A 12,245-nucleotide genomic window follows, 5' to 3' on the forward strand; every position below is an offset into this window, starting at 1 on the left:
AGCAGGCCACACCTACAGAAGAGGTTCCAAACATTTTTTGAAACCCACCACTGGAAGTGAGGCTGGGTGAGGCCAAAAGCTGCACTGCCAGAAAATGTCCATGAATATCAACACTCTTGAAACCAAAGTGTCCTGGATCTCTTGCAATGCGACAGGAGAGGAGAGCAGGGAAGAAGGCATGAATGGAAGTTTTAGGTGGCCTCAGACCAAGAATGCCACGTCCATTCCAACTTGGAGATGCCACCCAGCTTTGGAAGGTCATGTGCTTTCTCGGTTTCTCTCTTTCTCACTCTCTCTGGGGCGAACAAGGTGAACTGGGACACGGAAATTAAAAGTTGGCTGGGACTCTTGGCTCTTGGAGACACAGTAAGTTTCTGCTGAGGAGGTCAGCCCTGCCATCTCAAGAGAGAAGACTGCCATCTGCTGAAGGGTGGAGAGAAAGCTTGACAAGCAGCTTCCAGGCTACCCTCCTGCCTCCAATTCATAATGACAGAAGGGACCTTGGAGATCTTCTAGTCCAACCCCCTGTCGAAGGAAGGAAGGAAGGAAGGAAGGAAGGAAGGCAGGAAGGAAGGAAGGAAGGAAGGAAGGATGGATAGTAGAATAACAGAGTTGGAAAGAACCTTGGAGGTCTTCTATTCCAACCCCCTGTCCAGGAAGGAAGGAAGGAAGGAAGGAAGGAAGGAAGGAAGGACGGAAGGAAGGAAGGAAGGAAGGAAGGATAGTAGAATAACAGAGTTGGAAAGAACCTTGGAGGTCTTCTAGTCCAGCCCCCTGTCCAGGAAGGAAGGAAGGAAGGAAGGAAGGAAGGAAGGAAGGAAGGAAGGAAGGAAGGAAGGAAGGAAGGAAGGAAGGAAGGAAGGAAGGATAGCAGAATAACAGAGTTGGAAAGAACCTTGGAGGTCTTCTAGTCCAGCCCCCTGTCCAGGAAGGAAGGAAGGAAGGAAGGAAGGAAGGAAGGAAGGATGGATAGCAAAATAACAGAGTTGGAAAGAACCTTGGAGGTCTTCTAGTCCAGCCCCCCTGCTCAAGCAGAAAACCCTTTACCATTTCAGAGAAAAGGTTGCCCGATCTCTTCTTAACAACTTCCAGTGTTGGAGCATTCACAACTTCTGGAGGCAAGTTGCTCCACTGGTTAATTGTTCTCACTATCAGAAAATGTCTCTTTAGTTCTAAGTTGCTTCTCTCCTTGATTAGTTTCCATCCCTTGCTTCTTGTCCTGCCCTCAGGTGCTTTGCAGAGCAGGATAACCCCTTCTTCTCCTAGGCAGCCCCTCAAATACTGGAAGACTGCTATCCTGTCATCCCCTAGGCAATAACTTCATTTGATTGCCCGATCGCTTAAACATGAGCCGGGCTGTGTGCAGCAGCTGCCAAAAAAAAGCGAATACAATCCTTGGTGGTATAAACAGAGGCCTAGATTTTAAATCATGTGAAGTATTAGTACCGCTTTATAAAGCCTTAGAGATACGGTGGCTCAGTGGCTAATATGCTGAGCTTGTCGATCAGAAGGTCGGCGGTTCGGCGGTTCGAATCCCTAATGCCGCGTAATGGAGTGAGCTCCCAGCTTCTGCCAACCTAGTAGTTCGAAAGCAGATAAAAAATGCAAGTGGAAAAATAGGAACCACCTTTGGTGGGAAGGGAACAGCATTCCGTGCACCTTCGGCATTGAGTCATGCCGGCCACATGACCACGGAGACGTCTTCAGACGGCGCTGGCTGTTCAGCTTAGAAACTGAGATGAGCACTGCCCTCTAGAGCTGGGAACGGCTAGTACATATGTGCACAGGGAAATTTTACCTTTTAGAAAGCCTTTAGTAAGGAATCCTGCATCCAGTTTTGGCCACCACATTACAAAAAAGATGTGGAGACTTGGGAAAAAGTGCAGAGAAGAGAAACTGAGATGATCAAAGGCCTGGAGGCTGAAACGTAGGAAGAACGGTTGCAGAAATTGGTTACAGCTAGTCTAGTGAAAAAAAGGACCAGGGGGGACATGATAGCAGCCTTCCAGTATTTGAGGGGCTCCCCCAAAGAAGAGGGGGTCAATTTATTCTCCAAAGCACCAAGTGTTGGAAATCATTGTTGGAATGTATTTCTATGCAACAATTACAGTAGTATTTAATTTAGCCAGTAGATGGCAGCGTTTACCAGGTTGGATCCATGGCCTCTAGCTGTAGGCTCTTTCGTTCTAAGTAAAGTTTCCTTTTTCCTGTTAGTTCAGCAGTAAAGCACATGGTGACTGTGCATTTGTTTGTTCTATGTGGTGCTTTATTTTATGGAAAATAATCAAGGAGAGAAACAACCTGGAATTAAGGAGAAACTTCCTAACAGTGAGGACAATTAACCAGTGGAACAGCTTGACACCAGAAGGTATCGGTGCTCAATCGATGGAGGTTTTTAAGAAGAAATTGGACAGCCACTTGTCTGAGATAGTATAGTATGCTTGAGCAGGGGTTGGACTAGAACACCTCCAAGGTCCCTTCCAGCTCATACTCTGATTTATAGCCCTTCTTTTCATTAAACTAGACATACCCAATTCCTGGAACCATTCTATATATGATTTAGACTCCATTCCCCCTAACTATCTTTGCAAAAGAAGAGCCTTGGTGGCAGAATATGGAGCCGAGGTGGCGCAGTGGTTAGGGTGCAGTACTGCAGGCCACTTCAGCTGACTGTTATCTGCAGTTCAGCGGTTCAAATCTCACCGGCTCAGGGTTGACTCAGCCTTCCATCCTTCCGAGGTGGGTAAAATGAGGACCCAGACTGTGGGGGGCGATATGCTGACTCTGTAAACCGCTTAGAGAGGGCTGAAAGCCCTATGAAGCGGTATATAAGTCTAACTGCTATTGCTATTGCTAGAATATGAGCATTGAGACTCTCCTGGAAAATCCTGGAGCACCACTTCCGTCTTTTCCCCAAAATAAGACAGGGTCTTATTTTCTTTTGACCCTCGAAATATGGTCTTGGCCTAATTGTCAGAGGAGGGGGCTTATTATTTTGGAGCCAGGCTCTTCGGGAGCCTGCTCGCAAGAAAGCAGCTGCCTGGCACACACAAACACACCCTTCAACTTTTTGGGCAGCTGCTGCCCACGGCTGGCTCCGATTTAAATGGTTGTCCACTAGGACTCCAAGATCCCTCTTACAGTTTCAACTGTTGAGCAAGGTACCACCTATACTGTACCTGTGCAGTTGGGTTTCCTTGCCTAACCCAAAAAGTCCAGTTACCTTTTTGGGATTGGGATTGCACTAAATGTTCTCTCGGCAGTTTCCGCCATGAGATCCTACCCAGCTGGCAATCAACGTGGCTCTTCCATGTCGTTTATCTTGGCAGTTGAAGTGTATCCACCCTTGGAAAGCTCCTAGATCCCTTCCCTCATCACTGATGTGTCAGGGTTCCAAATAGCATCCAAAATTAAATCAGAGTCCGAGGCAAAGGATTCCTCAAAGTTCCAATTGATGAAGAGAGCCATGTCGGCACATCTGGGAAAACCTGAATCCGAAAGCTTCCCAGTTTCCCCCACCCAGTTGAAAGTTCAAGATCTTGCCCCCCCCCCCACCCACAAGCCCATCCCATGGTCCAATCTCCCACTGCCATGCTGGCAGCTTCTGCCTCCACCCAGTTCCAGTCAGGTGCAGAGACAAAGGATGGCCTTGGCTTTCTAGAAAGAATGTTGTTATGGCTGCACACCATCTAACTCCGTACAATCCGCCCCTCCCGTTTTCCCACAGTAGAAAGTCCAAAAAGAAAAGATGGCTTCCTGGCATGTTGAGATGAGCTGCGGGACCTCACCTGTCCAAGGACTTCTCTGGAAATGCGAAGGGGCCCGTGGAGATCTTCTCGATGTAGCCCAGGGAGATCCTCTGGAGGTCCAGGCATTTGAGCATGATGAAGTCGTATTTGCACACCAGGAGGGCAGCATCAGTGAGCACCACGATCCGCTCCTTTTCGATGTTCCAGTGATCAATCCTGGGAGGAAGCAGAGGGAGAACTAATGGCAAGAAGACTCTGGGCAATTCAGATCCTCAACCTCTCTGCCCAGGGAGAAACCAAGATTGGTAGAAAGTTAGCACCCACCCCCAAAAAAGAAATTAGCCAAAAATAAAGAGAGAAATGGTGGGGAAAAGAAAAATTCTGGGGAAGATTATCCTCTTAACAATCTATCGGAAAGTGGTGGAAAAGATTTGAAAGAAAAGACATAATACATATAAAAAGAAGAAAAAGGAAAAAAGGGGAATTTGGGAATAGGGGATTAGTAGAATAAAATGAAATATGTTAATCCTGATAAGGATATGCAGCCAAATAAGATGTGAGTGAATAATACCAATATTATTAATTGTGGAAACTAAGTAAAATGTTGATTATATAAAAACTGAAATTGAAGATACATGTCACTTACAGAAAATAGATGGAAATGAAATGATATAATTTGGTTTATTTCTAAAGGGATAAATAATGACGTTGTCAATAATTATTTTGGATTTTTTTAAAAAAAAATTATTTTATCAATTTCATATATACATTCACAATTATATGATCTCATAACTGTTATTAATGATATGTATTTATAACATTTTTTTCCCTACAGTTGACAATATACTTGAAGATTGCTTTCTTAACATCCCATAGATCCATCTTATCTTACAACGGTCCTACTTCTTCTTCCCTCCCTCCCTCTTTCCTTCCCTCGTTTCTTCTCTCCTACTCTCCTTCCTTCCCTCCTTCCTTCCCTCCCTCCTTCCCCCTTCCCTCCTTTCTTCTCTCCTTCTCTCCTTCCTTTCCCCCTTCCTTTCCTCCTTCCTTCCCCCTTCCTTCTCTCCTACATTCCCTCCTTCCTTCCCTCCTTTCTTCTCTCCTTCTCTCCTTCCTTCCCTCCTTCCTTCCCTCCTTTCTTCTCTCCTTCTCTCCTTCCTTCCCTCCTTATTTTGGATTTATCCACAGCCGAGCAGGGTTTTCCAATCTCAGCAACTTTTAAGATGCGAGGACTTCAACTCCCAGAATTCCCCAGCTCACAAAGGGATTCTGGGAGTTGAAGTCCTCGCATCTTAAAAGTTGGCCCCAAAGTAGGAAGCACAGTTGAAACAAAGGTAGGGTGCAGTTCTCTTTGCGCCCTCCGGGTGGCAGTACAGGAAAATAAATCTCTGAGATTCACTCTACACCAGTGTTTCTCAACCTTGGCAACTTGAAGATGTCCGGACTTCAACTCCCAGAATTCCCCAGCCAGCTGGCTGGGGAATTCTGGGAGTTGAAGTCCGGACATCTTCAAGACCAAGGTTGAGAAACACTGGTCTAGGGGGAATAAACGAAGACCGGGAATTCTGGGAGTTGAAGTCCTCACCTGTTTAAGCATTCGCTGGCTGGGGAATTCTGGGAGTTGAAGTCCGGACATCTTCAAGTTGCCAAGGTTGAGAAACACTGCTCTACACAGACTTTAACAAACTTTATTAAACAAATTCTCTGCTGTTTTATATATAATAACGTTTGGGCTTGCGGGAATTGGCAATTAAATAATTTCTGCAAAGTGACTATTTTGAGCAGCCCTTAGAGGAGGCAAACGTTGAAATTCAATTTTTTTAAAAATTTGCTACTGAGTGTAAGGCGGTTTTAGGGATGATTAGGGTGCAAGGCGTGATTCTATGGATCACAACAACTACAACTACATTAAGCAAATATCCGCAAAGAAGGCAGAATTTAATTTTAGAGTAAAGGAGAGAATGGGGAAGAGACCCATTAAAAGAAGAGAAGGAATTAAGACTCCTAAGCAGGCATTAAATAAATTGCCCATATTTCTCCCCCCCCCCCCCACATCCTTCACATTCACAAGCTGAACAAAACAGGTTTGTGTATCTGTGTGTCTGTTTGTATCAGTGCAATCAACACGGGGTGTCCATGGGGATTCTCCGTCCTTGAGGTCACGGGTGTCCCAAAGGTGATTTTTCCAAAAGGCAAATGGACTTTCTTGTGTTTTTTTTTCCCCTTGAAAACATTTTGCTTCTCAGCCAAGAAGCCTCTTTAGTTATAATTGTAATTTAATTGTAATTTAATAAATTTATATGCCGTCCAATCCCGTAGTTCAGATCTTCTTCTTCTTGTTCTTGGATGAGAAGCAAAACGTTTTCAAGGGGGAAAAAACCCCCAAGAAAATCCCACTGACCTTTGGAAAAAATACCCTTGGGAATACCAAGATAGGGATTCCCTTCCTACTATCTGCTTCATCCATGCGCCAAATTCATCCCGAATACCTACTAATTTCAGAACATTTATAATCGTTGCCGTTCATTATTTGGCTACTACAGTCTGTCCTCAAATTGCAACCACAACCGAGCCCAGAATCTCCGTTGCTAAGTGAGACAAGTGAGCTTTGCCCCATTCTACGTCCTTTCTTGCTGCCGTTGTTAAGTGAATCACTGCAGATGTTAAGTCAGTGATTCTGGCTTCCCCATTGCTTGTCAGGAGGTCACAAAAGGGGATCCAAAGACCCCAGGACAATGCGACCGTCATAAGTCTGAGTCAGTTGCCAATCATCCAAATGATTTTGGACATTAACCCCCCAGGGATGCTGCAGCAACAGTCACAAAGGTGAAAAACAGCCGTAAGTTTCTTCTTTTTTCACTGCCGTTGTAACTTCGACTGTTTAGTAAATTAATGGTCGTAAGTCGAGGACTACATATACAGGAAGTCCTTGACTTATGGCTGGTGACTTATCAATTGTACGGAGCTACGACAGACCCCCCCAGCAAAGGTTATCTGGGGCCTAGTTTTGAAGTTCCAGCATCAGATTCCTCGATGATCCCCATGATTGCATTTCAAACCCTGAACCACCAACCAGCATTTCAGAATCAGGGCAGAGCTGGAAGGGACCTTGGAGGTCTTCTAGTCCACCCCCCCCTGCTCAGTCAGGAGACCTAGGCCATTTCAGACAAATGGTTGCCCAGTCTCTTCTTAAAAACCTCCAGTGGTGAAGTACCCAGAACTTCTGGTGGCCAGCTGTTCCACTGGTTGAACATTCTCACTGTTAGGAAATTTCTCCTTAATTTCAGGTTGCTTCTCTCTTTTGATTAGTTTCCATCCATTGTTTCTTCTCCTGCCTTCTGGTGCTTTGGAGAATAATTTGACCCCTTCTTCTTCGGGGCAGCCCCTCAAATATTGGAATGCTGCTATCATGTCCCCCTTAATCCCTTCTTTTCTTTTCTTCTTTGAAAAATATTTTAATTTTCCATTTCCATAACATACAATCACATGTATACTATTAGGTAGCCAATATCCTATTGTATTAAGTAGTCATTACATCAGTTCCTCTTGTCATCAACGCCCAGAAAGATAAAAACCCATTATTGGCTCTTCTGCTCTCCATACACCTCTTTCTTCTACCTCTCTCCTACCTCCTTTCTTCCCTCCGTCATCCTTTCCTACTCTACTTCCCCTCCCTTTCTCCTTCTCCTCTCTCTTCATTCCACTCCTCCTTATCCTCCTCATCTTCCCCCCTTACCCTCTCTCCTATCCCTCTCTTCCTATCTTTCTTCTCTCCTCTGTTTCCCACTCTTCCTCTCATTGGTGTATTTCCGCTTCCATACTACTCTGCTTCCCCTTTCTTTCTCCTTCTACTCTCTCCCCTTACCACTCCTCCTTATATTGTGTTGATTATTAATTACATCAGTTCGTCTTGCCACCAACTCCCCCCCCAAAAAAATCTGCTCTCCATACACCCTGTTTATGCCTTATCCACCACTTTCTTCTGCCTATCTCCTCCACCTCCCTACCTCCTTCCTTCCCTCCATCATCCTTTTCTACTCTACTTCCCCTTCCTTTCTCCTTCTCCTCTCTCTTCATTCCACTCCTCCTTATTCTCCCCATCTTCCCCCCTTCACCCTCTCTCCTATCCCTCTCTTCCTATCTTTCTTCTCTCCTCTGTTTCCCACTCATCCTCTCATTGGTGTGTTTCAGCTTCTTTTCTCTAGATTAGCCAAACTCAAATCCTGCAAGGGTCCTTCGCATGTTTCAGTCTCCAGGCCTTTGATCATCTCAGTTTCTCTTCTCTGCACTTTTTCCAAAGTCTCCACATCTTTTTTGTAACGTGGGGACCAAAACTGGATGCAGGATTCCAGGTGTGGCCTTACTAAAGGCTTTATAAAGCGGTGCTAATCCTTCACGTGATTTTGATTCTAGGCCTCTGTTTATGCAACCATAAATATTACGGTTTTAGCTTTTTTGGCTGCTGCCGCGCACGGCTGGATCTGGTTTAAGGGATCGTCCACTTGGACTCCAAAGTCCCTCTCCCAGGGGCTGTTTCTGAGCCAGGTTTCGCCTAATCTGGGCTTGGCCCCTTCGGTTTTTCCCTGCCCAGGTGTAAAACCTTGTGCTACAGACTTTGCTTTCGGATGTTTCTGCAAGGGGATCTGTGTTTAGTACTTCCAGTCTCTGCCGAAAACCGGCCCGTGGCAAAGAGTGGATCCGTTTAATGACTCCACCTTGACTTTACAGCCATTGCAGAAAAGGACATGAAATGGTCACGTGTGTTTCCTTCTGTCATGACGAGGTGGCGCAGTGGTTAAATGCAGCACTGCAGGCTACTGCTAGATCAGCAGTTCAGCGGTTCAAATCTCACCGGCTCAGGGTTGACTCAGCCTTCCATCCTTCCGAGGTGGGTAAAATGAGGACCCAGATTGTTGGGGGCAATATCCTGACTCTCTGTAAACCACTTAGAGAGGGCTGAAAGCCTTATGAAGCGGTATATAAGTCTACTGCTATTGCTATGACTTATAATTATAATAATCCATAATTTCCAGACTACCTCCATGGGGCTTGATTTGGCATGAACACCCCTGTGGTTGCAGAGAAGCACAAACGACAACAAGACCTGCGTAGAGCTTACTCAGTGAGTAGCCAGAAGCTCTGAGCCTCCTCTCCCTTGTTTGCTGCCAGTTGGTTCTTGAGGTCCTCCATGGCTTGGTCGAAGGCTCCTGGCTAAAATGGAGAGGAGGAGGAGGAAGAAGAAGAAGGGGGTCAAAGCCACAGTGTGATTCTGGATTCCTCCTGCATCCCCTCCTCTGTCCCTCCAGCCTCCTAGGGGTCCCCACCTGTCTCTAACCACCTGCCACGGTGGGGCAAACACCACTGAGGAATAGCAATAGCAGTTAGACTTATATACCGCTTCATAGGGCTTTCAGCCCTCTCTAAGCGGTTTACAGAGTCAGCATATTGCCCCCAACAACAATCCGGGTCCTCATTTTGCCCACCTCGGAAGGATGGAAGGCTGAGTCAACCCTGAGCCGGTGAGATTTGAACAGCCGAACTGCAGATAACAGTCAGCTGAAGTAGCCTGCAGTGCTGAATTTAACCACTGCACCACCTCGGCTCTCTCTGAGAAGAACAGCCAAGTCTCCAGGCTCCCATCTCTGGTGAAGGTGGCTGGTCTCTCACTGATGGGGAGAGAAGCCAGGTGTCCTTCATGGGTGCCCCACCTCTCCTCTTCTCAACTTTAAGGTAAAGGTTCCCCTCGCCCATATGTGCTAGCCGTTCCTGACTCTAGGGGGCGGTGCTCATCTCCATTTCAAAGCCGAAGAGCCAGCGCTGTCCGAAGACGTCTCCATAATCATGTGGCCGGCATGACTCAACACCAAAGGCGCATGGAACACTGTTCCCTTCCCACCAAAGGTGGTCCCTATTTCTCTACTTGCATTTTTTACGTGCTTTTGAATTACTAGGTTGGCAGAAGCTGGGACAAGGAACGGGAACTCACTCCGTTACATGGTGCTAGGGATTTGAACCGCCGAACTGCTGACCTTTCTAATTAACAAGCTCAGCGTCTTAGCCCCTGAGCCACCGCATCCCTTTTCTCAATTTTGAGAACAGATAATTTACAAATACCGATAGTAAATTCTTTCCGTTTGGATATGTCTGCACCCTCTATGCATTGACAGGCCCTCTGACGGATACTTAAGACCCAGGCGGTTGTAGTATTAACACCATCTAATTCACCCCCCACCCCGATAAAAAAAAATCTCTTATTTTGGTTAAAACATAGAATAATAGGGTTGGAGCAGTGGTGGGTTTCAAAAAAAATTACAACCTCTTCTGTAGGGGTGGCCTGCTTTGTGGGAGTGGCTTGCCAGCCATGTGACTGGGTGGGAGTGGCCAACTTGCAAAATGTGGTGAGACTCACTTAACAACGCTCTTGCTTAGCAACCAAAATGTTGGCTCAGAAACTCTGGCATTGAAGTGTGCAAGTCTTAAAGCTGTCAAGTTACAAGATCTTTGCACCCCTAACCCTTTAGGGGGAAAAAACCCCTAGGGGTGTTCAAAGTTGACAGCTTTAAGACTTGTGGACTTCAACTCCCAGAATTCCTCCTCCAGTCATGTTGGCTCAGGAACTCTGGCATTGAAGTGTGCAAGTCTTAAAGCGGTCAAGTTACAAGACCCTTGCACCCCTAACCCTTTAGGGAAAAAAACCCAGGGGTGTTCAAACTTGACAGTTTTAAGACTTGTGGACTTCAACTCCCAGAATTCCTCCTCTCGCTCTTCATCTTGATGATGTGGGGACGGGTGGGGGGGGAGGGAGCTGGAACCGGTTCTAAATGGCACGGTAGATTTGTGGAACCTCTTCTATAGAACAGCTTAGAACTGGCAGGAACCCACCCCTGGGTTGGAGGTCTTCTAGTCCAACCCCTCACCCAAGCAGGAGACCTTACAGCATTTCTGACAGATGACAGTCCAGTCACTTCTTGAAAGCCTCCAGGGATGAAGCTCCCACAACTTCTGAAGGCAACTTCTGTTCCATGGGTTGATTGTTCTCCCAGGTTGAATCTCTCCTTGATCAGTTTCCATCCATCGTTCCTTCTCTGGCCTTCAGGTGCTTTGGAGAAAATAGCTTGACTCCCCTCCTCTCTGTGGAAGCCCCTCAAATATTGGAAGATGCTCTCCTGTCTCCCCTGGTCCTTCTCTTCACTAGACTAGCCAGGCCCAGTTCCTGCAACCGTTCATCGTATGTTTTATCCTCCAGTCCCCCAATCCTCTTTGTTGCTCTTCTCTGCACTCTTTCTAGAGTCTCAACATCTTTTTTTACATGGTGGCAACCAAAACTGGATGCCGTATTCCAAGTGTGGCCTTACAAAGGCTTTATAAAGTGGTATTAGGAAATTCCCCCTTAGTTCTAGGTTGCTTCTCTCCTTGCTGAGTTTCCATCTGTTGCTTTCAGGAGTTTTGGAGAATAAGTTGACCTTATTATGTTTAGCCAGCTTTAATCTGAGTTTACATGGAATAGCAGAGTTGAAAGGGACCTTGGAGGTCTTCCAGTCCAACCCCCTCCCCCCCAAGCAGGAGACGTTATACACTTCCAGACAAGTGGCTGTGTGGTCTCTTTTTAAAAATCTCCAGTGTTTGGGGCATTCACAATTTCTGGAGGCAATTTCTGTTCCACTGATTCATTGTTCTCACTGTCAGGAAATTTCTTCTAAATTGCTTCTCTCCTTGATTAGTTTCCACCCATTGCTTCTTGTTCTGCCCTCAGGTGCCTTGGAGAATAGTTTGACTCCCTCTTCTTTGGGGCAACCCCTGAGATATTGGAAGACTGCTATCCTGTCTCCCCTGGTCCTTCTTTTCATTCAACTAGACATACAATACAATACAATAGCAGAGTTGGAAGGGACCTTTGAGGTCTTCTAGTCCAACCCCCTGCCTAGGCAGGAAACCCTATACCATTTCAGACAAATGGCTATCCAACATCTTCTTAAAGACTTCCAGTGTTGGGGCATTCACAACTTCTGGAGGCAATTTCTGTTCCATTGGTTAATTGTTCTAACTGTTAGGAAATTTCTCCTCAGTTCTAAGTTGCTTCTCTCCTTGATTAGTTTCCCCCCATTGCTTCTTGTCCTGCCCTCAGGTGCCTTGGAGAATAGTTTGACTCCCTCTTCTTTGTGGCAGCCCCACAAATATTGGAAGACTGCTATCCTGTCTCCCCTGGTCCTTCTTTTCACTAAACTAGACATTCCCAGTTCCTGCAACCGTTCTTCATGTGTTTTATCCTCCAGTCCCCTAATCCTCTTTCTTTCTCTTCTCTGCACTCTTTCTAGAGTCTCCACATCTTTTCTACATCGTGGCGACCAAAACTGAATGCAGATATTCCAAGTGTGGCCTTCCCAAGACCTTATAAAGTGGGATTAACACATGTTTTCAGATATATATCCTGTCCCTTCCTGAGCCAAGGAAGATCTTCGGTGCTCGCTCAAGAAGCCACCAGGGTGAGGGGCCTGT

General features: G+C 46.1%; 1 protein-coding gene across 1 annotated transcript in view; it reads right to left on the reverse strand.

The window, feature by feature from the left end:
• The window catches only part of LOC116523375 (tumor protein p63-regulated gene 1 protein-like), a gene marked incomplete at its 5' end in the record, with an annotated part of 34,318 nt that extends 25,358 nt beyond the window's left edge, over positions 1 to 8,960 (reverse strand). The window contains 2 exons of the mRNA XM_032238474.1: positions 3,789 to 3,965; positions 8,869 to 8,960. Coding sequence (XP_032094365.1) covers positions 3,789 to 3,965; positions 8,869 to 8,960 — 269 coding nt within the window. The remainder of the gene's footprint in view (positions 1 to 3,788; positions 3,966 to 8,868) is intronic.
• Between the last annotated feature and the right edge of the window lie 3,285 nt (positions 8,961 to 12,245).

Source organism: Thamnophis elegans, unplaced genomic scaffold, assembly GCF_009769535.1.
Source record: "Thamnophis elegans isolate rThaEle1 unplaced genomic scaffold, rThaEle1.pri scaffold_225_arrow_ctg1, whole genome shotgun sequence".
NCBI classification, from domain to species: domain Eukaryota; kingdom Metazoa; phylum Chordata; class Lepidosauria; order Squamata; family Colubridae; genus Thamnophis; species Thamnophis elegans.